The sequence below is a fragment of the Eretmochelys imbricata genome, chromosome 7 (genome assembly GCF_965152235.1).
Source record: "Eretmochelys imbricata isolate rEreImb1 chromosome 7, rEreImb1.hap1, whole genome shotgun sequence".
Classification (NCBI taxonomy): domain Eukaryota; kingdom Metazoa; phylum Chordata; order Testudines; family Cheloniidae; genus Eretmochelys; species Eretmochelys imbricata.
Window position 1 is genome coordinate 53,985,406 of NC_135578.1, and position 24,567 is coordinate 54,009,972.

Consider the following 24,567-nt stretch of genomic DNA (forward strand, 5'->3'; position numbering starts at 1 on the left):
GTGGCCACTTGACTTTGGAAGATTATGGGACATTTCCGGAGGCCAATCACAGCGCAGTAATGCAACACCTCATTCAAACTGACGCCCGGGCGTTTCAACTGGGGCACAGCAAGCTTTATGCTTCTCGTGGAGGTGGATTACCAGGAGCACTCCAGCCGCAGAGTCCGGGCACTCTACATGCCTTGCCAGTGTGGACGTGTCAGGGATTAGGGCGCCCAGGGCTGCTTTAATGCGCTCTAACTTGTAAGTGTAGCCAAGCCCTATAACTCATAACACAAAGGCGATACAAACATATAAACAAGATTATCATATTTGGGAAATAACATTTTTCCAGATATCTTACATGGTATATCTGGCCGATTACTTTGTGGGCGTTACCCCATAAGCCAACATTTGAAACAGATATAGAGCCAATACATATAACTTGAAATACAAAAATGATACATACATACAGGTAGCATAATCACAACCAGCAAATCTTAACCTTTTCATAGACACCTTACTTGACCTCCTTCATACAAGATTTGGTGCAACTATAGGATGCTGGTTGCAACAATGATCTATGTGGTCACAGTTCATGTCAATAACGTCACACCCTGGATCTCAGAGGCCTTCTCTTGTCATCACTTGTTTTTGATGTCACATAGCCTTCTTTGGACTTCAGCTTTGAGCAGGTGCTAGGCCTTGTGTTTTCATTGAATAGAGGAATCATTTTGCCAGTGACAGAATGCATTTCTTTTCTGTTGAATTAATGCTAGGATTTTCTCATTGTTTTTATCAAATCAGTCTTGGTGCTGATGATTGGAGTATCCTATGGTTTCAGCACATGCACTGTGAATGATATTTTTAAGTTGATGCCAGTGCTCTTGAATGTCAATGACAATGTCAGGCAAGTTGGAGAGTTTCTCAGACACGTTGCTGGAACGTCTCTTAGCTGGCTTGGTCTTGAAGTGCTTTGACATTGTACTGCTTTGGTTTACTCTGGGTGTGTGCGGTGTTGTGGAGCAAGTTGCAGGCTTCTGACTGGATGGCCAGATCCAGTGGGATCACTCAACTCCATGGCCAAAACAAGAGATAGAAGACAATGAATTTCGCCATCTGGAATATCCACACCCTTCTGGACTCTCAGCACAGTGAATGCCCAGAAAGAACTTCCATAATTACCAGAGAACTGGCAAGACTCACCATTGATATTGCAGCCTTGAGTGAGACCCACTGGGCCAATGAGGGCCAATTAAAAGAGGATGGAGTTGGCTACACCGTCTTTAGAAAAGGAAGGCCACCTGAAGAGAGACTAATTCACAGGATTGACTTTGCCATCAAAAATAAGATTGCAAGTCAGCTTTTGGATCTTCCCATTGGTATCAGGAATATCTTATGACTCTTTGGCTCAAGCTCACCAACAACCACTATGCCAGGGTCATCAGTGCATATGCCCCAACTGTGGCGGGTTGGATCACAGAAACCCCCTTGGGTACTGCCAACTAATGTGCCAAGACTATTTCTGCCCCTGCTTTCCCTGCCCTCCTAGCTTGGGACTTCAGTGCCCTGCCTGGTTCGAGCCAGAACCACTAGCCTGCTGCAAACCTAGACCCAGGTCTGAACCACGTCCACTAACAGCTGTAGGTTTAAACTGAAATCAACTTAAGACGTGTTCCTGTCTTTAACACTCTGATGCCCAACTCCCAATGGGGTCCAAACCCCAAATAAATCCATTTTACCCTGTATAAGCTTTATACAGGGTAAACTCATAAATTGTTCCGCTCTATCAGTGTTATAGAGGGTGTATGCACAGCTGTTTGCCCCCCCCAGGTATTAATATATACTCTTGGTTAATTAGTAAAAAGTGATTTTATTAAACACAGAAAGTAGGATTTAGTGGTTCCAAGTAATACAAGACAGAACAAAGTGAATTACCAAGCAAAATAAAATAGAACACGCAAGTCTAAGCCTAGTACAGTAATAAAACTGAATACAGATAAAATGTCACCCTCAGTGATGTTTCAATAAGTTTCTTTCACAGACTGGATGCCTTCCTAGTCTGGACACAATTCTTTCCCTTGGTACAGCCCTTGTTCCAGTTCATGACGGATGTCCCATTTGTTCTGTTCCACCCACTTATATATCTTCTGCATAAGGCAGGAATCCTTTGTCCCTCTGGGTTCCCACCCCTCCTTCTCAATGGAAAAGCACCAGGTTAAAGATGGATTCCAGTTCAGGTGCCATGATCACATGTCACTGTAAGACTTCATTACCCACTTGCCAGTCCACAGGTATACAAGAAGACTTACAAGTAAAACAGAGCCAGCTACAGTCAATTGTCCTGGTTAATGGGAACCATTAAGATTCTAAACCACCATTAATGGCCCACACTCTGCATAACTACAATAGACCCTCAGAGTTATATTTCATATTTCTAGTTTCAGTTACAAGAGTGATACATTTATACAAATAGGATGACCACACTCAGTAGATTGTAAGCTTTGTAATGAAACCTTACAAAAGACCTTTTGCATGAAGCATATTCTGGTTACATTATATTCACACTCATTAGCATATTTTTATAAAATCATATAGAGCGCAATGTCACACCAACAATCGATGATGATGACGACAACAAGGAGCAGCTTTATAGAGCTCTCAATGCAGTCCTTACAGCCCCACCTAAGGCAGACAAACTCATCCTCCTGGGAGCTTTCAATGCCAGAATTAGACAGGACTTCCACCTCCAGAGCAGCACAGTAGGCAAAGAAGGGATGGGAGGGAAAAGTAAACCCCAAAGGTATTTTCCTCCTCAGCGACTGTGTGGAGCATGACCTGCTCATCACAAATAACATCTTTAGGCAGAGTAACAAATTTAAGACCACTTGGAAACATCCTTGGGCCAAACACTGGAACCTCCTTGATTATGTTATAGTCAAAGCCTGAGATTACACTGATGTCTGTAAAACATGAGCCATGAGAAGTACGGATCATTGTTGAACAGACCATCAATTAGTAATTAAGGGGCCTGGGGTTGGCAGACCGTGATATACTAAAAACCACAGACTCAAGGCAACACTCGTTTCATGCCTCATTACAACAATTTGTAACACACACTTGCCTGCTAATGGCTCCTTTCAAGCCCCTTTTGCATAACAGTCTAACCTTCATTGTCCACTGCAGTGCTTAGTGACAACGCGACCTATACCAATGGAAGAGCTTCTCCCGTTGGTGTGGGTACTCTGCCTCCCTAAGAGGTGGTCGCTATGTTAACAGGAGAAGCCCCCCTGTCAACATAGTGCTATCTAAACTGGGAGTTAGGTTGGTATAACTGTGGTGCTTAGGGGTGTGGATTTTCCATACCACTGAGTGACATACTGACATAAATTTGTAGCATAGACCAGGGCTCAGATTTCCTTCCCCAAACCTGAAGAAGAGCTTGGTGTAGCTCCAATGCTTGTATCTAAAGATGATTACCTTGCCCATGATGTCTCTTTCATAGCCTGGGACCAACCCCGTATGTTCATGCAAGAGTCTCTCTGACGCCAGTCAGTTTTGTCATGAACCACCTCAACTTCTGCTATACCCTTTTTCCCTATGGGGGTGGGTGGATGTGAGTGACAGAGGGACTATAATGGCCACACACTATGCAAATGCTACGGGGCCGTGTGCCCATAGGCTGGAGATCTTGATGATGGATGGCCTTGGCCAGACTACCACCTTTCCCTTGCCAGCGTGAGCCCTGCTGTCACCGCCTGGCATGGGATCCATTGAGCATGCAGGCTGGGTTTGGGCTAGGTGTCTGGCTTCCTAATGTCACAGCATTGGCATGGGCAATTTGTTCCTGGCTGCTGCTGAGCGAATGGCACCAGGATGCTGCCTGTGCTGGGCTATGAGGCGATTCTATTTCTCCTGTTGTATCTGGGGAGGAACCTACATCCAGCTTCTCATGGCCCAGCCAGGCTTAACCTGTGGGGGCGAGGGGCCATCCCTCAGCACAGGTGTGCCAGGGCAGTGTGGGTTGCAGGCTGTGCAGGGAACGATGACTCAACTGATCTGCTGAACTCGGCATAGACAGGCCATACCTGGACAGGGAGCGAGTATGGACGGGAGGGAGGGGCGGGCAGGCACCAAGGTGGGGCTGCCCCAAATGCCTGAGCAGGCACCACAGCTAAGGTTGCCAACCCTTCCAGTTTTGCTGGGAGTCTCCCAATATGGATCTCTATCTCCCAGAGGTGACTGAAGCCAAACGGGGAGATTTTAGGCGGCTAAAAGTCCAGAAGGGCTAACGCAGGCTCCCTGCCTGCCCTGGCCCCATACTGCTTCCGGAAACAGCTAGCACACCCCTGTGGCCCCTGGGGAAGGGGAGGCGAGGCAGGGGGAGGATCTCTGCATACTGCCCCCACCCTGAACGCCAGCTCCACAGCTCCTGGTAGCCAGGAACTGTGGCCAATGAGAGCTGCGGGGGCGCTGCCTGCAGGTAGAGGTAGTGTCCAGAGCCCCCCCAGTAGCCACAGAGACGGGCCAGCTACTTCTGGGAGCGTCTTGGGGCCAGGTCAGGCACAGGAGCCTGCCTTAGCCCTGCTGCGCCGCTGACTGGGAGTCGCCCCAGGTAAGCGCCGCCTGGCCGGAGCCTGAACCCCGAGCCCTGAACCCCCTCTTGGAGCCATCACGCCAAACCCCCTCCTAGAGCTTGCACGCTGCGCCCCTTCTCCTACCCCAGCCTGGCGAAAATGAGTGCGGGTGGAGCAAGAGCGAGCGCCGGAAGGAACGGGGCGGGGCCTTAGAGAAGGGGCGGGGCCAGGGAAAGGGTGTTTGGGTTTGTGATTGGACAGTTGGCAACCCTGGCCACAGCACAGTTGGGTTGGAGAGCGCAGGGACTGACTGAGGGGGGGGCTAGCAGCGGGGGGAGGGGGGTTGGCAGGCGCCCGCGCGGAACCGCCAGCCATGGGCGTTCGGGGCGGCGGGCAGGGCCGGGCGTCCCGGCTGCGCTGTTGCCTTGCAGCGAGCTTGGTGCTGGCGGTGCTGGCCGCGGGGGCCGGGCCGCTCGCAGCCGGAGAGTGGGAGCCGGCGGAGGGGCCGCCCGAGCCCCGCGGCCGCTCCCCTTTCCAGCCCAGCACAGGCCTGCCCCCGGTGGAGTTCGGGGCGGTGGTCGCGGCCTCGTACCGGGGCCCTGGGAACGGCGACACCCGCCGCAACCGGGAGCTGCCCATCCTGCTGTGGTGGAGCCCGGGCCTCTTCCCGCACTTCCCGGGGGACACGGAGCGCATCGACTGCGCGCGCCGCTCCTGCCTGGTGACCCGGCGCCGGCGCGTGGCGCTGCACCGGCGCACCAAGGCCGTTATCTTCTACGGGACGGACTTCCGGGCCTACGAGGCCCCGCTGCCGCGCCTGCCCCACCAGACCTGGGCGCTGTTCCACGAGGAGTCCCCCATGAACAACTACCTGCTCTCCCACCGGCCCGGCATCCGCCTCTTCAACTACACCGCCACCTTCCGGAGGGAGTCGGACTATCCCCTGACCCTGCAGTGGCTGCCCAGCCTGGCCTACCTGCGCCGGGCCGCCCTGCCGCTGGCGGAAAAGGAGCGGTGGCGCCAGCAGGGCTATGCCCCGGTGCTGTACATGCAGTCCCACTGCGACGTCCCTTCCGACAGGGACAGATACGTGCGGGAGCTCATGAAACACATCCAGGTAACTGCTCGGGCTCCTGCGGGGCAGGCAGCGAGAGGAGTGGGGGAGACGCTCCATGCTTAATTTGTGCCAGGGCTGAGCCCCGGTACCGCTAGGCTTGGCCGTTCTTAGCCCTGGCACCTCTGGGCTTGCTGCATGAGTTACGAATGTGTAAAAATTGCTTGAGCTCCAGCACCTCTGTCATTACAAGTTAAACCCTGGAGACACAAGAGGGGCTGATAGCTATGACTGTCTGTGGGGACTGAGTAAACTTGAGTTAGTAACCTGGTTGACATGAGGGGGAGCAGTCTAGACCCTCAGGGTGAAGAAAAAATGCTGAGGTCTAGCCTACCTGGCATTGAGCATCCCATATCTGACCTCATACTGATGAAGTAATTGGGCTGTAATGGGAAGGGAAGCACACTGAGGACCAGCCTGAGGGTAAAACTAGTTGTCTTATTGTCAAAATCAGCGTCACCCTATGAGATTAAATAATGCATAAACATTCTTGCCAGCAATCATGTTAGCTGAACACAGTTTAGCTGTACTTGTAAACAAGGAGAAATAATGTTCAGCACTTGTTCAATTATAGAATTACTAACCACTGTGTTTGGACAGGATTACATCTTATATTGTAGGCCTAAGATCTGCTGTTAACTCAGTTTTTGAGACTGTATGCAGTGTTGTTGTAACTGTGTCTGTCCCAGGAGATCAGACACCAACTTCTGTTGATGAGATAGACAAGCTTTCGAGCTACACAGAGCTTTTCAAGTGTGGGAAAGGTACTCTGAGCGTCACAGACCCAGCTAAATACAAGGTGGAACAGATTGTTTAACATATCTAGTTAGCACATATTCTAAGGGACCTTTCGAGGTGGAGTGTCCCGTTAACTCCTCTGCAGTCATAGGATAAAAAAGGGGGGTTAGTGGGTTACAGATTGATATGGATTAATTGATGTCTATACAGCATTTGGGAAGTGCTGTGATAGTATTATATTAAGAAAAAAATTACAGGAAAAATGAGCCTCATCCCCTCCCTCACCAACTCCTGTTCTGCATTGCCCACTACATAAATGTACCGTTTTTTAACGTTTCTACTTCTCCAAGTTTTTCTGCATCTTGTGTCTGTCGGCTGTGGTTAAACATCTGAGGCACAGTTCTGCTGCAGGACACAAGGAGGTGCCATTGACTTTCGGAATTCCTCTTAACCTGTTGGGAAAGGAATTGAGTGCTTGGAAGAGGAAGGAGAGTTGAAATGTAAAAATATTCTCCAATGAATATTAGATATTTTAGAATTTTTTGGCTTACTCCACTTGTTGAGAAGGAACATGCTGGAATGAGAGGCCAAGCTCAGATTCTTAGGAACTGGTCAGAAGGAATCATATAAGGAAACTGTCCATTGAAAATAAGCTTAAAACAGAGAAATTACTTTTGTAAAGATGATTATTACTATTTTAGGTAGACTCCTATGGTAAATGCCTGAATAACCGAGAGCTTCCCAGTGAGAGGCTGAGGGACACTTCTACAGCCACAACAGAGGATTCTGAATTCATGACCTTTATCTCCAGGTACAAGTTTCATCTTGCCATGGAGAATGCCATATGCAATGACTACATGACCGAGAAGCTGTGGCGTCCAATGCATTTGGGTGCCATCCCTGTATACCGAGGCTCCCCATCTGTGCGGGACTGGATGCCTGATGACCTCTCCATCATCCTTGTGGATGATTTTGGAAGCCCCCAAGAACTAGCACAGTTCCTTGACTTCCTGGACAGGAATGGAGAGGAGTATTTGAAATATCTAGAGTATAAGAAGCCAGGAGGCATTACGAACCAGTTTCTGCTGGAGAACATGGAGAGACGTGAGTGGGGAGTGAATGACATGACTTTGCCCAATTACCTGAATGGCTTTGAGTGTTTCATCTGTGACAGGGAGAACATCCGAGTCGCTGGTGAGAGGGATCATAAGAAATCTCGTGGGAAAGTGCCAGCTCCTGAACCCCACATAGCTCAGATCACACACATGGGATGTCCCATGCCAGCCCCTGGCTTTGGAAACATTGAGGATCTCTCTGCAGGAGACAGGTATTTTATGAATGTTGTTTTTACAAAATCATTTTTTTAAAAGCCCAATTAATACAGGTTTGTATAATACTTTTTCACCCTGAAGGATCCCAAAATGCTTCTCAAACTACATATGTAGAGCAGCCCTGAAATGTATGACACCCCTGAGGTGGAAGCAAGAGTCATGTATGCTGTGTACAGCCATGTGGGGGGAATTCGTAAAGAGCATTGGTTAGTGGTTAAAGCAAGGGATTGACCTATCAGAACAGGATGATTGGGCTCCGTCCCTGCTTTTGCACAATGCTGGTGAAAGGTACTGGACTGGCAGTCCTAAAGGCTGGAGACTTCTGTCCACAGGCCAGATTCAGCATGGGCAGAGGCAGTGTAAGCTTCCCTCCACTTTACCAGCAATGTAACTCAAATCTGTTCTGAAGCAACCACTGCTAGTTGTGAGAAACATTTAAATTTCCACAGTCCATTTAGTCCTTTGTGACAGGTTTCAGATTGGTAGCCGTGTTAGTCTGTATCAGCAAAAAAAACCAAAACCGAGTACTTGTGGCACCTTAGAGACTAACCAATTTATTTGGGCATGAGCTTTCGTGAGCTACAGCTCACTTCATCGGATGCATACCGTGGAAACTGCAGAAGACATTATATACACACAGAGACCAGGAAACAATACCTCCTCCCACCCCACTGTCCTGCTGGTAATAGCTTATTTAAAGTAATCATCAAGTTGGGCCATTTCCAACACAAATCCAGGTTTTCTCACCCTCCGCCCCCCCCCCCCCCACCCCCACAAACTCACTTTCCTGCTGGTAATAGCCCATCCAAAGTGACCGCTCTCTTCAGAATGTGTATGATAATCAAGGTGGGCCATTTCCTGCACAAATCCAGGTTCTCTCACACCTCACTAGCACAAGTTGGAAATGGCCCAACTTGATGATCACTTTAGATAAGCTATTACCAGCAGGAGAGTGAGTTTGTGTGTGTATGGGGGTGGGGGGGTGAGAAAACCTGGATTTGTGCTGGAAATGGCCCACCTTGATTATCATGCACATTGTAGGGAGAGTGGTCACTTTGGATAAGCTATTACCAGCAGGAGAGTGAGTTTGTGTGTGTGGTTTTTGGAGGGGGGTGAGGGCCTCAGATTGTCACAGTAAGAGAAGGACCTTACACAGGCAGACAGTGATTTTGATTCTTTCTTTTATACCCCTAACTAGCCAAGTGATAAGAATACACCTAAATTCTTAGAATATAGGCCTTTACAGACAGGTCTGAATATCTATATCCTAACAAATGACATTACTGATAATGGGAAAACTAATTCTACTGGTCTAGAATGTACATACACATTTGAATGTTCACAAAGAATATTTCTCTGACCACACTGTACACTTCCTTTGGGACTCTTGTACTATATATGTGAGGATTGCTTCTGGGCAACACAGCCTTGAAGGTTTCTTCATCCTGTGATGAGCAGAATTGGTGCCAGAAGTGCTGTACTCATTATCTTGGGGGGAGGGGGAAGACAAATGAATGTGGCATTGTGGATGAGGAGTAAGTACTGCGTAGCTGATATGGACAGGTTTGAAATGGCATCCCACTCAGTTTTTCTGGCCAGAATCTGTGGTAGTCTTGCTTGGCTGAGGAGGGAACATGTTCCATGAGAGGCTGAACAACCTGCCAGGTTTAGCTAGTCATGGAACGACCTCCGTGACAACTTACATGAAGCTTTGGCGTACTCTGTCACAGTATGAATGGGAGAGGAGGTGCTCCACATGACCATGAATGGGAAGGGAGCTGCCATACACACACTTCATGTTAAGATGTAGTCCATGCTATGACAAAGTTTGAGAACCTTAGTATACCCCCCGCAACCGCCCTCCCCCCCCAAAAAACTGAGTAACTGGAAGGCTCAGGGGATTGATGGGATTCAAAGCCTTTCCTCTCTTGATTACGAATTCAAATACAGCCTAGGCTTCTTATGACCAAAAGCTGTTCCCATCTGATAGCTGTTTAGTGTTTGCTATGATTTGTTGTCTCACCCCATCTCCAGTTACCGCTATATGGGCCATGGAGAGCTACTTCGATGCTCCTAGAGGTGGTCATTCCAGGTTAGGATTATGTGCAAGGTTTTATTTTATTAGAGGACTACATTCTCCAAGGCTGTTGATGTTGTATCTTACCCTAACACTAAATTCACAAACACAAAATCTAAACAAGTTCCAAAGCCAGTAGTGAGGTGTTGTGGTTTCTGAAGGGAATTTACGTAGCAGATTTCTTAGGATACATTTAGAGCTGGGGTTCTCAAACGGGGTCACGAGGTTATTACATGGGGGTCACAAACACCTGCATGAAACAGAGCAACTGCTATACAGTATATAATTTAAATCTAGCATTTTAGAAAATTACACACCCCTTTCTGTTGCAATGTACTGTATTTACTTCAGAAGTATTGTAAACATATAATGCAGTGATTGTTGTTCCTAAACAAAGTATATTTTTTTTATCCCTACCGCTTTAAGGAAATGGAACTCTGGGGATTGTAGTATCATGTGCACAGATTTGTTGTTTTGAGACTAAAAGGATGGTACTGAGACAACATTGGAGGGCTTGATTGTTCAGCAGCTGAAGAGCTGCATTAAACCGCAGACCAATCAGAACACTGAGATTGGCCAAAAAAAAAAAAAAAGGGCGGTAATTTATAATTTAACAATCAGACACACTGGCAGGGGCAGTGCTGGGAGGGGTGGCTTGCAGGGGCTATAGCCACCCCAAAATTTGCTTTAGTCCCTGCCCCCATTAGCCATGTCTCCAAGTGCAAAGGTCAAATGTGACACAGAAGTAAGGGTGGCATAGTGTGGCATTGCCACCCTTACTTCTGCAGTTCTGCGCTGCTGGTGGCTGTGCTGCCTTCAGAGTTGGATGCCCGGCCAGCAGCTGCCGCTCTCCAGCCACCCAGCTCTGAAGGCAGCGCCTGCTGCCAGCAGCAGCACAGAGGTAAAGGTGGCAATCATAGAATCATAGAATAACAGGGTTGGAAGGGACCTCAGGAGGTCATCTAGTCCAAACCCCTGCTCAAAGCAGAACCAATCCCCAATTTTTGCCCCAGTTCCGTAAATGGCCCCCTCAAGGATTGAACTTACAACCCTGGGTTTAGCAGGCCAATGCTCAAACCACTAAGTCTGCTTTGACAAAGTTTCTTTGTGCTCATCCCCAGTATGAAACAGTAACTAGTTAAAAAAAATTTATAAAAATAATTAAATAAAAATGTGTGATAAATTGAGCACTTAAAAATAGTTTTTTTAATTTATAGGGTGGGGTTGCACTCAGAGGTTTGCTTTGTGAAAGGGGTCACCAATAGAAAGTGTTTGAGAATCACTGATTGAGAGGGAGAGAGAGAGCACAGTGGCTCAGTAATTCCAATATTTAATAGTGAACTTCCCCAACCTCTGTCCTTCATAGTCCTCTCTTAGGTGAGAGAGGAATTCAGTCTTATTGTTGGTTCAGCTTCAGACGCCCTCACTTTCTAATGGCTTGTTCCGCTTTCCCTCTTCTATGTTTCAGCTGGAAGGAGATGTGGCTACAGGATTATTGGCAGAGTCTTGATCAGGGTGAGGCTCTCACCACCATGATTCACCATAACGAATCTCATCAGGGAAGATTTTGGGATTATATGCATGAGATCTTCGTGAAGAGGACCAGACAGCAATGACCATCATCTTGAGCACCTGGTTCAGTGTTACACAGAAGGCTGGGAGGGTAGGGACTTTTACCTGTCTCTGAAGACACACTCTTGGAATGCAAGAGGAATTGCTCATCTTGTATCTCACTCTAACTTTGGAGACCTTCCCTTCATGGGATCTGAGGACAGTCAGTCTCTGATCAGGCTTGAGTTCACCACACACACACACACACACACACACTACTTCAGCAGTGGATTCCCATCCCTGTTCTGGAGGCACCGTCTTCTGGGGTCAGAGAAGAATTCAGTCTCTTTGTGCTTTCAGTGTAATTTCCTCTGACCAAAAAAGTATTACACTTTGTGCCAAATGACTTGGAACATGGGCCTGTTGAGGCTGAACTGAGGTGTCCTAAGCTTGTTTCATTTCAGGAATTTAATTCCACATATTCAGTATTATTTTTGTAAAGGCTTTTTATTTCACTAGGCACTTATCCCTCCCGTTAAGATGGGTGTTTTTTTTAAAATCAGGGATACTAGTAAATGCCCGGCTTTTATGAACAAGTAATTTTTCCAGTGCGGAAATTATGATAGATTATATCTGGGGAGAAGGGTTATGCCTTATGAAACTTCAGTGATAAAGCATTCCCTCTTCAAGTGAATATGCCTCAAACATAGTAAATTTCGGGAAGTTTTTTCCCTTCCCTTCCCCTCCCCTCCATCAAACAGAGTTCACTTCTGTTAAATGATGACAATCTTAGTGGTCTTGGCAAAAACATCATTTCAGATGTGGTATTTCTTACTCCTGTAAATCTCATAATGATCAGGATATGAAAAGAACGCTGCAATTTATACCCCCACACTGTGTGGGCATGAGCACATGTGCGATTTACATGCTGTGTGAGTCCAATTCACTATTTATCCTGTGTTCCGTGAACTAATGACAACTGATCTTAGATCAGCCCTCTAACCCAGTAGTTCTCAAACTTTTTTTTTTCACGGATCACTTGAAAATTGCTGAGAGTCTCCGCAGACCACTTAATGATCTTCCAAATATTGTTTGTACCGTTAGCTAACTATTGTAAAGTGCTTTGGATAAAAATTCTATATAAAAACAAACTTAATAAACTTTTTTTTATTGTTCTACAGATAAAAACACACAACTCCTATTTTAATAGCATTAGTCTTACCTTTCTAATGTGATGATGTGCCCTCTCTCCCCTGCCACGGCAGCCCCTGAGTTGAGGCTGGGAAGGAGGGGGGTCTCTCCCCTGCCACAGCAGCCCTAGAGCTGGAAAAAGTTGCCTCTTTCTCTGGCCGCCGCAGCCCCTCTTCTCACCCCACTTACCCCCTATTCCTCCCAAGGCCACCACCTCACCTTACATGTGTGTCTTCTCCAGGGTCCAGGTACCTAATTAGTGGAGCCATGCCTGCGCGGCTCCACTAATTAGGTGTGTGGCCCTTCATTCTTTCATGTGCAGCAACCCAGGCACGCCCCTTAGAGGGAACTTTTCACGGACCACCTGAATGGAGCTCGTGGACGACTGGTGGTCCGCGGACCACAATCTGAAAATCCCCCCTCAGTCTTTTCTCAGAGGCAACATATCCAGCTTCCTAAACCTCCTCTCAAAGGTCCCATTTTTAAAATAATGTAGTCTTCATGTCACTTTCTTCTGAACACTCTTGTTTGTCTTTTTTTAAAGGTATTTAGAATTGAACCATAGCCATAATCAGTGCGGATGAAAGTGGAATAATGTTTTACATTTATTACTGCTATTAATACAACCTCTTTTACAACAGCATTGTATTGTTGACTTGTTTAAATTATCATCCATTATGGTGACTAGATGCTGTCTTGTGCCTATATGCAGTGTATCTTTGCTCTGTTTTTGTGCAGTTGATTAATCCTTCATAGATGTGTTTCTCTGCAGTTATCTTGCTTGTTTAGCCCTTTTTTCAGTTTATCAATAGAGTATTTTAATTCCGTTCTCCAAACTATCTACACTCCTTCCTAGCTTCATATAATCAGAATTTATTTCGCTTGCTCTTGTTGCCATCTTCCAAGTCCCTAATGAAAGTATTAATAGTGCTGGACCCGGAACAGACCTCTAAGGAACATCAGACAGCATTTCTTCCTAACTTGACATTAAATCATTGATAATTGGTGTTCAATTTTTTTCATCCAGTTCAGTCATTTTATGTAAATTCCATCTAATCTGTTTTTTAAGGGACTGCCACATGGAATCATATCAGACGCTTTACTAAAATGGAGATATGTTCTGTTTTTTTTATTTAGCAGCTAAACTTATTATCCAGTCACACACAAACTTAGCATGATTTGTGTAACGAACTCATGTTGCCTACCATTTTTCACCTTTTTTTTCTTAGGTGTCTACAAATCCTCTGCCTCCTTAATTCTTCCAACAATTCAGCAGGGCCTTGCCTGCCTCCATAAGATCTCAAAAATAATAGCCACTTCTAATACCACTTCTGCCAGTTACTAGAGTTGAGAATTTCCCTGGGCCCTGCTTATTGAATGTATTAAGTAATTCTGCCCTGTGGCCTTTCCCTTTCCTTTTAACTAGTACTGCATTAAATCTTCTGTTAGTGTTGTGGGTTTTTTTACTGAAGACTGAAGAATTTCTTTTTGTCCTCCCCTGCTTTAAGCGAGGGACCCAAACACACTCTTTGGCCATCCATTTGCTTCTTATCCAGCATACGTTTGCATCCTTTAGTAATAGCCTCTCATGTTATGTCTTTGGCTCTAATTTACCCCTGCATCTGCCTTACTGTCCCTGATCTTATCTCCTGTGATTTCTCACTCAAACTCATATATAGTTGTTTTTAGGGAGAAAATCCACTTCTGTCTTCTGTTACAATGGAACAGACCTTGTAGCAGACCTACTATGGTTCTGCTGCATAGGCCATGGGGCAGATTTTGGGATGGGTGTCAGCTCTATTCATTGGATCTGCAACCACTGCATGGTGTGAACCCCATTCTCTGAGACTCCCTTTGCATTCCTATGCAGCAAGGTTTTGGGGTACGGAGGCAGAGGGGTAGGCATGGAAAGAAGCAAGACAGTTGCAGATCCACTATCCAGTGTGGACCCACCAGTCATCACTCCATGTAGGGTAGGGATGTGGGAGCAGCAGCAGGATTAACTGCGGCCTTAAGGTTGCAGTAATGGCTGCATAGTGATTCAGCTTCTACTCAGCAGCTTGGTGAGATTGAATTCCTTCCATCTGCATGGGTCTGTCCCCAAGAAATGACTCCCTTCACAAAACCTGGGTATTCTGGTGCAGATTTGATTCAAGTCTATAATACAAATCCATGTGCACTAATTTTTTCCTTTTCACTTTGGTCTTGCAACTGTTAACTTTTTGTGGTTGTCTCTTAGCATTGAAAACATCCACTCCAGTCCCCTTGAGAAAACATTTTGCAGAAGAATTCTGCCACTCAGTAACCTAACTTGATGGGCATAGGCATCAAAACATTACAAACCGTGCATTGCAGGAAATCATAATTACCGACACATGTAAATGTATCGGCAGTATTTGGTCAAGCAATTAGTTGACTAATTTGCTTTTGTAGATTCAGTTACATACTTTGATATGACCAGGCGTACTAAATTCCTGTTGCACAGCTCTCCTTTAGGCTTCAAATAATTTCTTCACTCTCATGTGTCAGGTGGTGATTCCCCTCCTCCCCCATTTTAATTTTGTATGTGCCTTAAGTGAAGTATCCAAATAATGAAATGAGGCAAAAAACAGCCACTCGCATTAAATCATACAGGGAGTGGAATATGGGAGGGATCAGCAAGGAAAGCTACCTTATTGAGGTCAGAACATGTAGGGATGAAGTGAGACAGGCTAAAAGTCAAGTAGAGTTGGACCTTGCAAAGGAAATTAAAACCAATAGTAAAAGGTTCTATAGCCATATAAATAAGAAGAAAACAAAGAAAGAAGTGGGACCGCTAAACACTGAGGATGGAGTGGAGGTTAGGCTTTCTCTCCCAAATTTAAAGTCGATCAGATAAGGAGATGAATCTGTGGGGTAAGTCCTCTTTCCAAGCAGTCTGTTTCCAGGGGTGGGACTGCTCTACGTAAAGGGGGGGTAGAAGGACAGGGGGTGTAGTACACCAGTGCATTCTGTGGGTGGGAGGAGCGAAATGCCCAGTATCAATGATTTGGAAAAGTTCCACAAGTCCTTTAACTGCTACTGGCCAAGGGTAGAACGAGTGTCTATTGAATGTCTCCCCTGATGTGCAGCACAGCAGTGTCTCCCCCGTCCCCACTCATCACTGCCTTGTCTGTTCTGACTCATCCATGAAGTACCAAGACCTGGCATAGGACAGGAGTACGTCATGGCCATAGACGGAAGGGCAATAACCATAAAGTACATCTTTATACATAGTACGTACGCCCCTGACCCGGTTTGGCCCAGCCTAGCCCAGGCCCGCTAAAACTGCCACGGCCTAAGGGGGGGTGCCTCTCCCCTGGCCCTGAGTTTCTGCAGCGAGAGGGGACCGGGAGGAGTCGTCTCTACGTGCTGCAGCCCCTGGGCTGCCTGCAGTCTAACCCCCTCATTCCTAGTCCCACCCCAGAGCCCTCACACCCCCCGCCCTGCATCCCAAACCTCTGCCCTGAGCCCCCTCCCACACCCTGAACCCCCAGCCAGAGCCCTCACCCCCGCACACCCCAACACTCTGTCCTAGCTCTGAGCCCCCTCCCACACTCTGAACCCCTTTGCCCCACCCCCACCACACATCACCTCCATATTGTTGCACATAAAATTAATTCCGCACATGGATGTAAAAAAAAATTAGAGGGAACACTGGCAGCTGTCTCCCATTCACCAATTTGGTGCAGGTTTTTCTCTAGCCAGCTCCAATTTACTTCCCTTAATGGGAGCTGGCATGACAGAGGGCTGAGTCAGAGGGCTGAGTTCTTGTCCAGCAACCTGTCACAAGTCTGATATTACATTATTTTAATATAATTTAGATGGAATGTAAGGATGTGACTTTCTGCTTCTTGGCTCATGGGCCTAATGTGGCTGCAGAAAAAGGCCTCAGGCCTTACATTCTCAGCTATTGTCACTACGACGTGGCTTTTAAGCCTTGAAGTAATTTATCACAAAAAAATTACCTGGTTAAATTGCAGTTAAAGTTGCAATTCCAAACCACCAACCCCCCCCACACACACTATACAGCGGATGATTGAACAGCAACAAACATTAAACATGTGGAAACCATATTAAGATTATATGTATATCCGACTGTCTGGTGTGGCTCACAAGCATGAGTGCTGACCTCAGGACAGACTATCATGAAGCAGGGCAAAAGCCCCAAACTGGTTGTATGTTCTATAATTAGATTTCATCAACCCAGTAAAAACTATGAACTCCTAAAGCACTGTAACAGTCTTACCATGGAGCCACAGACAGTCCCTTTGGGCATTCAAGTCTATCTTACCACCCAGGCAGTTTGACTATGTGATAGATGGTCCCTTACACCAAAAATCTCAGTAATATTCAGGTTACTCCCAGTCCCAGAGGACCAGTCACTTGTACCCCAGGGCAATTTATCTCCGATTTCAAATTAAACAACGCCTAGAGCCAGTCCTGTAATAAATTAACTAAAATTTATTAACTAAGAAATGTTATTTACAAGGTTAAAGCATACACAAGTGACTATCAGTCTTGAGTTTCAAAAGATAAGAGCAACTTCTATCATAAGCAGACTCTATATGTACTGTCGGGCTAACCGAGGCAAAACAGCTGGGGGTCTTTTGCTTATACTTAAAATTCTTGCCCCTTTAGAGACCAAGGAGCAAAAAGAACCAAGTTTCTCCTTGTCAGGGATTTTTATTCCCTTCACCCCAGAATCCAAGCTGATGGATTAGTTTATCTGCAGGTCTCCCCTTCCTGAGGGGTGGGGGAAAGGGGATAAGGAATGCAATCAACAAGGTCTCTGTCCTTTGATGCTTCACAATGGCTCATTTGCTTTCAATGGGCCTTCTTTTTTACATGATGAGCACTTTAATTCATAATTCTTTGCTGTTTGGTGAGTTACACTATTAGAGGTTTACAATGCAAATATTTGCTATTGCTCTGTAACATGGTGACAGGTTTCAGAGGGGTAGCCGTGTTAGTCTATATCAGCAAAAACAACGAGGAGTACTTGTGGCACCTTATAGACTAATAAATTTATTTGGGCATAAGCTTTCGTGGGCTATAACCCACTTCATCAGATGAAATCCCCAGATCAGACAGCCTGTCCCCACATGGGACCATAACCTGGTCCTCTCCAGGCTAATGGGGCCCACATTTGAACCACTGGCGACTTGCTCCCTTCTCTATCTGTTGTGGAAGGTAGCCTTCCTGGTCGCCATTACATCAGCAAGGAGGGTGTCTGAGTTAAAGGCTCTGACCTGAGATCCACCTTATACGGTTTTCCACAGGGATAAGAAGCAACTCAGACTTCACCCGGCCTTTCTTCCTAAGGTTGTGTCACTCTTCCACGCTAGTCAGGACATTTTCCTACCTGTTTTTTATCCTAAGCTTCATGCCAGTAGCTGTGAGCAGAGGCTGCACTCCCTGGATGTTCAGCGAGCAATAGCCTTTTACATTGAGCGCACTAAGCCATCCAGAAAGTCGAACCACTTGTTCATAGTGGTGGCAGACCAGATGAAAGGACTCCCGGTCTCATCTCAAAGAATATCTTCCTGGATCATGTCATGCATCTGCACATGCTATGAGCTCGCCAAAATACCAGCCCTGGCACTTATGACACACTCCATGAGAGGTCAGGTCTCATCAGTGGCGTTCCTGGCCTAGGTCCTGATACAAGAAATCTGCAGGGCAGCAACTTGGTCCTCAATACATACGTTCATCTCTCATTACGCCATTGTCCAGCACGCCAGAGATAATACAGCTTTTGGCAGAGCAGTGCCCAAATCAGCGATTCAATAACTCTGGCCCCACGCTTAGGTAAGGCTTGGGAGTCACCTAATTGAAATCGATATGAGCAACCACTCAAAGAAGAAAAAACGGTTACTCACCTTCTCATAACTGTTGTTGTTCGAGATGTGCTGCTCATATCCATTCTAAGCCCGCCCGCCTTCCCCTCTATCAGAGTAACCAGCAAGAAGGAACGAGGAGGCGCCGGGTCAGTAGGGTCATACAGTGAGCATCATGAAGGCACTACTCCAGGGGGCTCCACAACCAACCTGAAGGATTCGATTTTTATTTGTAAATATCAGTAAACATCAATTTACCCACACAAACTAAAGAAAAGGTATTGCTGTTGGTAATAACTGACATTTACACATAGATAAAGTAAGAAAAATGCTCCTGGATAACTTATTAGAGTTTGATTTAAGAATATTTACCTTGTATATTTTTGATATGTGATGCTGACAATTTGTGTTTTAATGGTTATAAAACTGTAACTTTTGGAATCTCAATGTTCGTTGTCATTAAATAATTTTTGTCTGAACTCACTCTATTGCCTGACACACACACATCCATAACTTCTTGTAACTGTGAAAATTTAATTTGATAAAACTGAAAAAATGCTTTAAAATAAATATTGATATTATCCATAGAAATTATATATTTAAAAAAATTAAATTGTGCTAAACCTACTAAAAATCCATTGATCTCTGCTGTGTCTAGGGGCTTCTTGGGATGATTGTACTTTTCTGAATGTGGCATAGTTCACTTAATGTGATTCCTGCAGGAGCAGAAGAAATTGGGCACCAATATTTCTAACAGGGCCTTTTTTCTCTTCCCCTTTGAACGAAACCACACACTCATTCAGCGGAGCTGGTAGGTCCATGACTGAAATAGAACAGTGGTAATGGACATGCATACATCCACACTTGCTGTCCCCATTTCTTCCATTCCACATGAAAGTGTTTGTTATCTTTAACATAGCTCTATCAATTTTAACACATTCAGTATGAGTGTTCACATTCAGTATCTGCGTTGCCTAGGGAGGTGGTGGAATCTCCTTCCTTAGACGTTTTTAAGGTCAGGCTTGACAAAGCCCTGGCTGGGATGATTTAATTGGGGATGGGTCCTGCTTTTGAGCAGGGGGTTGGACTAGATGACCTCCTGAGGTCCCTTCCAACCCTGATATTCTATGATTCTATGAGTGCTTCCTTTTGAAAACTTAGCTTTGAATGCTGTGCACCTTAAACCCTGTTTGTGTGGTGTTTATCTACACATCTGCTAAATACATTTTATGAGCCATTCCATAGATTCAGAAAGGAAGCCAGTGTAGTCTACAAGTTATAGCAGGGAACTGGCAGTGAGGAGATCAGGGTTCTGTTCCTAATTCTGCCACTAAATTGTTGATTCACCTTGCACAAGTTACTTAACCGCTCTGTTGCTCAGTTTCTCAATCCTAGAAGATTAAAGTAATAATACCTATCTCTCTGTTTGACCCTCACATGAAAGGCACTGTGTAAATGCAAAGTATTGTAGCAACACAATATAGTCAGACTTCAGACCTACAAACATCTGTTGGTGGGAAGTTGCATAGGTTTGGTTGCTACATACATTTATTGTCCTCTTTTCTTTCTTTTTAACATACTTAAGGAGACATTCATTCATATTTTGGTACCTTCTTTGCAGCACATGAACAAATAAATAGCCCTTGAACCGAAACATAAACACTAGCTTAAGTCACTTCTTTAGTTACTCAGCCTGTCTCATGTGAGGCTCCTTTTTTTGAGCCAGCTTTTTGATTCTCTGTACGCTTTTCATATAAACGAAGCTGGATGGGTGGTCTGGATGGAAAATGTTGGTCTTGTTTTTATAACAAAGGTGAAAAATAAAAACCAGATAGCAACAGAATATACTTTAGATGTTTTGTCTTGTAATTTTAGTAGCTTTTTCAGAATTCATGTGATTATGTCCCAAGTCAGGGAAGGCAGGTAAATACATTTCCAATACTTTGTTATTGCACTTTTAGCTACTTTTTAACTTATCAGGAGCAAATATGCAACAGTCCATGATATTGAGTCATCAAAATGATAATAGGAGGAAACACCAACCATAAGCATATATGTGGCATGGCATAGGTAGAGATCTATCTTAGTGATTTTTTTAGACCTCTGTTCTTTTAGAAGAGGTCTTTGGGTATGATGACTGTTGAAGATAGTGCCTTTCTGACTGCCATATCCCTCAGCATGAGGGTAGCTATTGTTGCTAGCATATAACTGCATATGGGCCATATACCATTAGCATTGAGTAACTTAGCTTGTATTTCTTTAATAGAACTAATAATAGAGTGTTTCCTTATGTGTATGCAGATTTATCATAAACATTTTCCCTAACTCTTGTTCGAAGTTCTCTAAATGCAATTGTTTTGCTTTAAAAGCAGCTTTAATGAGCCTCTTTCAATAGATTGCCCCCCCACCCCCGTATTTTGCATTCATTTTCAGTGCTGTAAGAATCATCCTCTTTTGTATTGCAGTCACATAGTGATGAACTTGCAAAAATTGAATGATAGGAACTATATTTCCTGTTGCTTTACATGTCGTAACTTCTCTACTCCCTTACACTGTGGCATTCTCCAAAGTCTTGTTTTTGGCTCTCTAAGTCCTTTGTACACTTATCTACTTCCAAGCTACCCATAGCAGTAAAAGGAGAGATTGGATTAATGGTAACTGCCACAGTGTCTCTGGTCTAATACGGGTGTGGATTATCAACAGTGTGTTTGAGGTGTATCTGTCATGTGTAATAAGCAGTGCCTAAACTCTTCCCTTCAATGCCTAGCCTAAGTAATATGGCTGGCTGCAAGGGAAACGCTGCAGATGGGAGGAGGCGAAAGAATTCTCCCTCCTAGGCTGAAGAGCTGTTGTCATTTCTGCTCCAGGCTAATAACTGTCGAGCCCCTGAGCTCCCCTTCACATAGTGCAGGACTAGAAGACCTTGAATAGCAGTGATTCTCCCATCAGAGCCCTGTTTCCAACCCCATCTGCCAATATGCAGCGGAGCCATGTGGGGCATGTCCATCCTCTGTATGACATCTCCAAATCATTCTGCCCCTTGTCCACACACCGGCATCAGTTGTGCTGTGAGAAAAGCCTTCACAGCAGCAGAGACAGCTGCAGGATTTGTCTATTATAAACATAATCTGATTTATAGACATTATGCCGGTTATAATTTATAACTAGTGTTTTCTGGATATCTGAATGCTAGAATGACTCTAATTCATTGGCTTTATATTCACTGCCTGGGAGGTGTTATACTTATTGTTTGTGACCTTGAATAATAATCTCAGGTTCCACCTCTTAGAGATAACTTTCTTATTCCCCCTCACACACACTTTGTATCTGCTTAAGGCTTGTTCTGTGGGGATGAGCGATTTTAAGGACTTGGCTTTTTTCCTGAGGGCAAAATAAAATGGTGTATTATATACATTATATTGAATCTCATTTGAATGAATGGGCATCCAAAAGTTTCAAAGGCCACTGGGAACCTTAGCCAAAGGGAACTTAAAAAAAAAATCCCAATGGTCCCCTCCACTACTGCAAGTGGGCAAAGCACCCCGAGATGAGGTCATGGCAGCAGAAGAGTGTTTCTCCCCTTGCATCATTACTCTGCAGTGTTCCCAACCCTGGTGATCTACAGTATTTGGGATCTGTGGGGGTTCAAGGTAGGAGTCAGAGGAGCTGTGGTCTGACTCTGCGGTATTCTTTTTTGCAGTGGCAGCAGCTATGGTGGCTGACAGGTAATATTTTCAAAAGTGCCAACATCTCATTTTCAAAACTGACTTGAGAGTCTCAGTTTCATTGAAAGTCAATTGAACCTAGGCTTCTTTCTGAGTGACTTAGGTGCCTTTGAAAATGGGACTTAGGTTCCCAAAGTCACCTAAGCTTTTTGAAATTTTTACCCAATGTCTCTGCACAGGTCAATGCTACTTGAAGCCTCTTTATCTTGAACTCTGTGGAGAAGGCAGTGTCCATCCAAGGGTTAAAGAAATTGCAAGACAATTGATGGTGTAAGGAAGACTAAAATAATTCTTGTCTCATGGAAGAAACAGTGATAGCAGGGGGAAGTTGGGTATTTTATCTCTTTAGCTGGTGATCAGTTTTGCCATCCTTCACAGAGGCCACTATTTCTAGGAAGGACATAACCACACTGAAAAATATGATTGGCTGACACAGTGACATCTATTTCCACGACTGATCAAATGGGGGTGGCTTTCCCCCTTTGAAGTACTAAGTAGTGGATTAGTCATTCTCAAACTGATTGATGGGCCACCAAAGGTCTGTGGAGTCCTTCATGAGGGTAAATAGAATGAAACATTCTGAGCACCACCAATTAGGACATCAGGGGTGTGTGAGGTATTTCTCTGTGATGATCTAGCTCACACAAAGTGGTCCACCGAGTGAAACAGCAGGAGAATCACTGTCCAGATGCCCCTCCTCCCTCCCTGACAGAGAGCAGTCTTAATTGGATTGGGAAACATTAGTTACTGGGTGAACAAACAGTTGTCAAGGCGTTAGGACCTGGGTAGATAGAATTGGAATTCATTCCACAAGGATTTCACTGATTGAACCAGCTGTCTCCTATTAGACAAAAAGACACCTGCCCTTGCCACCTACTTACTAGTCCCAAGGCAGAGCCATTCCCCTAATGATTACCTGTCTTCTAATTCTTAAAGGCTGCTTTGACTGGAATGATTGATAGCTCCCTAGGCCCCCCTTAGAAAATGTATTCATCAGAAGTGTACAAGGAGGCAGCTCCTCTCATTTTGCTCAGAGACCTCTACTGACCGTATGAAATTAATCAGACACAAAACCCTTTTAATTATGTGACCAGCTGAGCCAAGACATGTGTCATGCCTTAACAAACTGCACTTCTCCTTCTATGACTCAGACGATGTCTTAGAGCTGGCACTTGAAGCACTGCAGGCTTCAGGGAAGGGGGTGAGACGAGCAGGGCTGCGGAATTCTTTTCCAAAGCCATGATGTGACTGGTATACTAATTTGTATGGTTACTCAGATTTCTGTCCACAAACTTTTCTCTACAACAGTATAAAAGCCTGTACTGGAGAGTGAGTAGGCTTGAGGTGGCTCAGGTCAGCTAGAGACTAATCTGGATATCTCAGAATAGATCAAAGCAAATCATGATAACTTTGGCGAGTTCAGCTAAAAATGAGAGTGCATCAAGGATAGCGTAGAATAGTTTAGAGTAGATCAGCCTGGATAGAAATAGTTCTGAGCAGTTTAGGGTCAGGATCAGTTGGGATAGCCTGGAGCAGCTCAGAACAAATCAGGGGGGCTCAGGGTAGTACAGGGAGAATTACAGAGGTCTGGGATCTAATTGGGATTGCTAGAAAAAGATTGGGATAGGTAGTGGCAGCTCAGATTAGATTTCTATTCTATCACAGTGGGTATCCAAATGTCAATATGGCTCAAATGGAATAGCTTGGGCAGATGGGAGTAGTTCTGGGCTTGGTGGAATTGATTCTCTAAGCATCTTGGATTAGATCAACACAAACTGAGTTTATTGGGGAAAGTTAGGGCAGCTGTAGACAAACGGGGATAGCTTGGGGATATCTCATGATGGATCAGGAAGGGTCAGAGTAGAACAGCTAGAAACAAGTTGGATTCCTTGAGACGGATCAGGGCAGTTCAAAATGGATTTTGAAGTCTTAGAATGGGTTGGGTGGTCTTGAAGTAGGCTGGCTCAGAGCAGCTCAAGAGGTCTTGTGGTCTTCATGAATTTATTTGTTTGTGCCACATTCAAAATGCTGGCCTCAAAATGTTGAGCAAATGAGTCAGCCCTTATTCCTTTTGGAAAGTGCCCTAGGATTTTTAACTTCCTCATGGATGGATGCTCAAGACAGACAGAAGAAACCTTAGTATAATTTCTCACCTGTTAAATAGGTAGATGACAACATGGTCTCATCTGAAGGGTGGATTTATTATAGTATGGTGCTAACATCACTGTAGTTGTGATGGAGGTGGTTCTTGCAATCTAAGCCTGTTTCAGGCACATATAATTTCCTGAAAACAAAATTATCTTTTGAGCTGAAATTTCTTATGCCTCTTTTCAAGCCCAATCGTTTTGCCCAGTTAGTCCATCATATCCTTGACTGTTTGAGACTTAGGCCAGGATCCAGCTCCTAACCATGTTTGTTCAAATTTG

General features: G+C 45.1%; 1 protein-coding gene across 1 annotated transcript; it reads left to right on the forward strand.

The window, feature by feature from the left end:
* Positions 1–4,926: 4,926 nt before the first annotated feature.
* Positions 4,927–13,196, forward strand: POFUT4 (protein O-fucosyltransferase 4). Its single transcript, XM_077822356.1, has 3 exons — positions 4,927–5,673; positions 7,110–7,735; positions 11,285–13,196. Exons 1-3 carry the CDS (start codon positions 4,930–4,932, stop codon positions 11,430–11,432), a joined length of 1,518 nt encoding a protein of 505 aa, XP_077678482.1. The 5' UTR covers positions 4,927–4,929; the 3' UTR covers positions 11,433–13,196.
* The last annotated feature ends 11,371 nt before the right edge of the window (positions 13,197–24,567 follow it).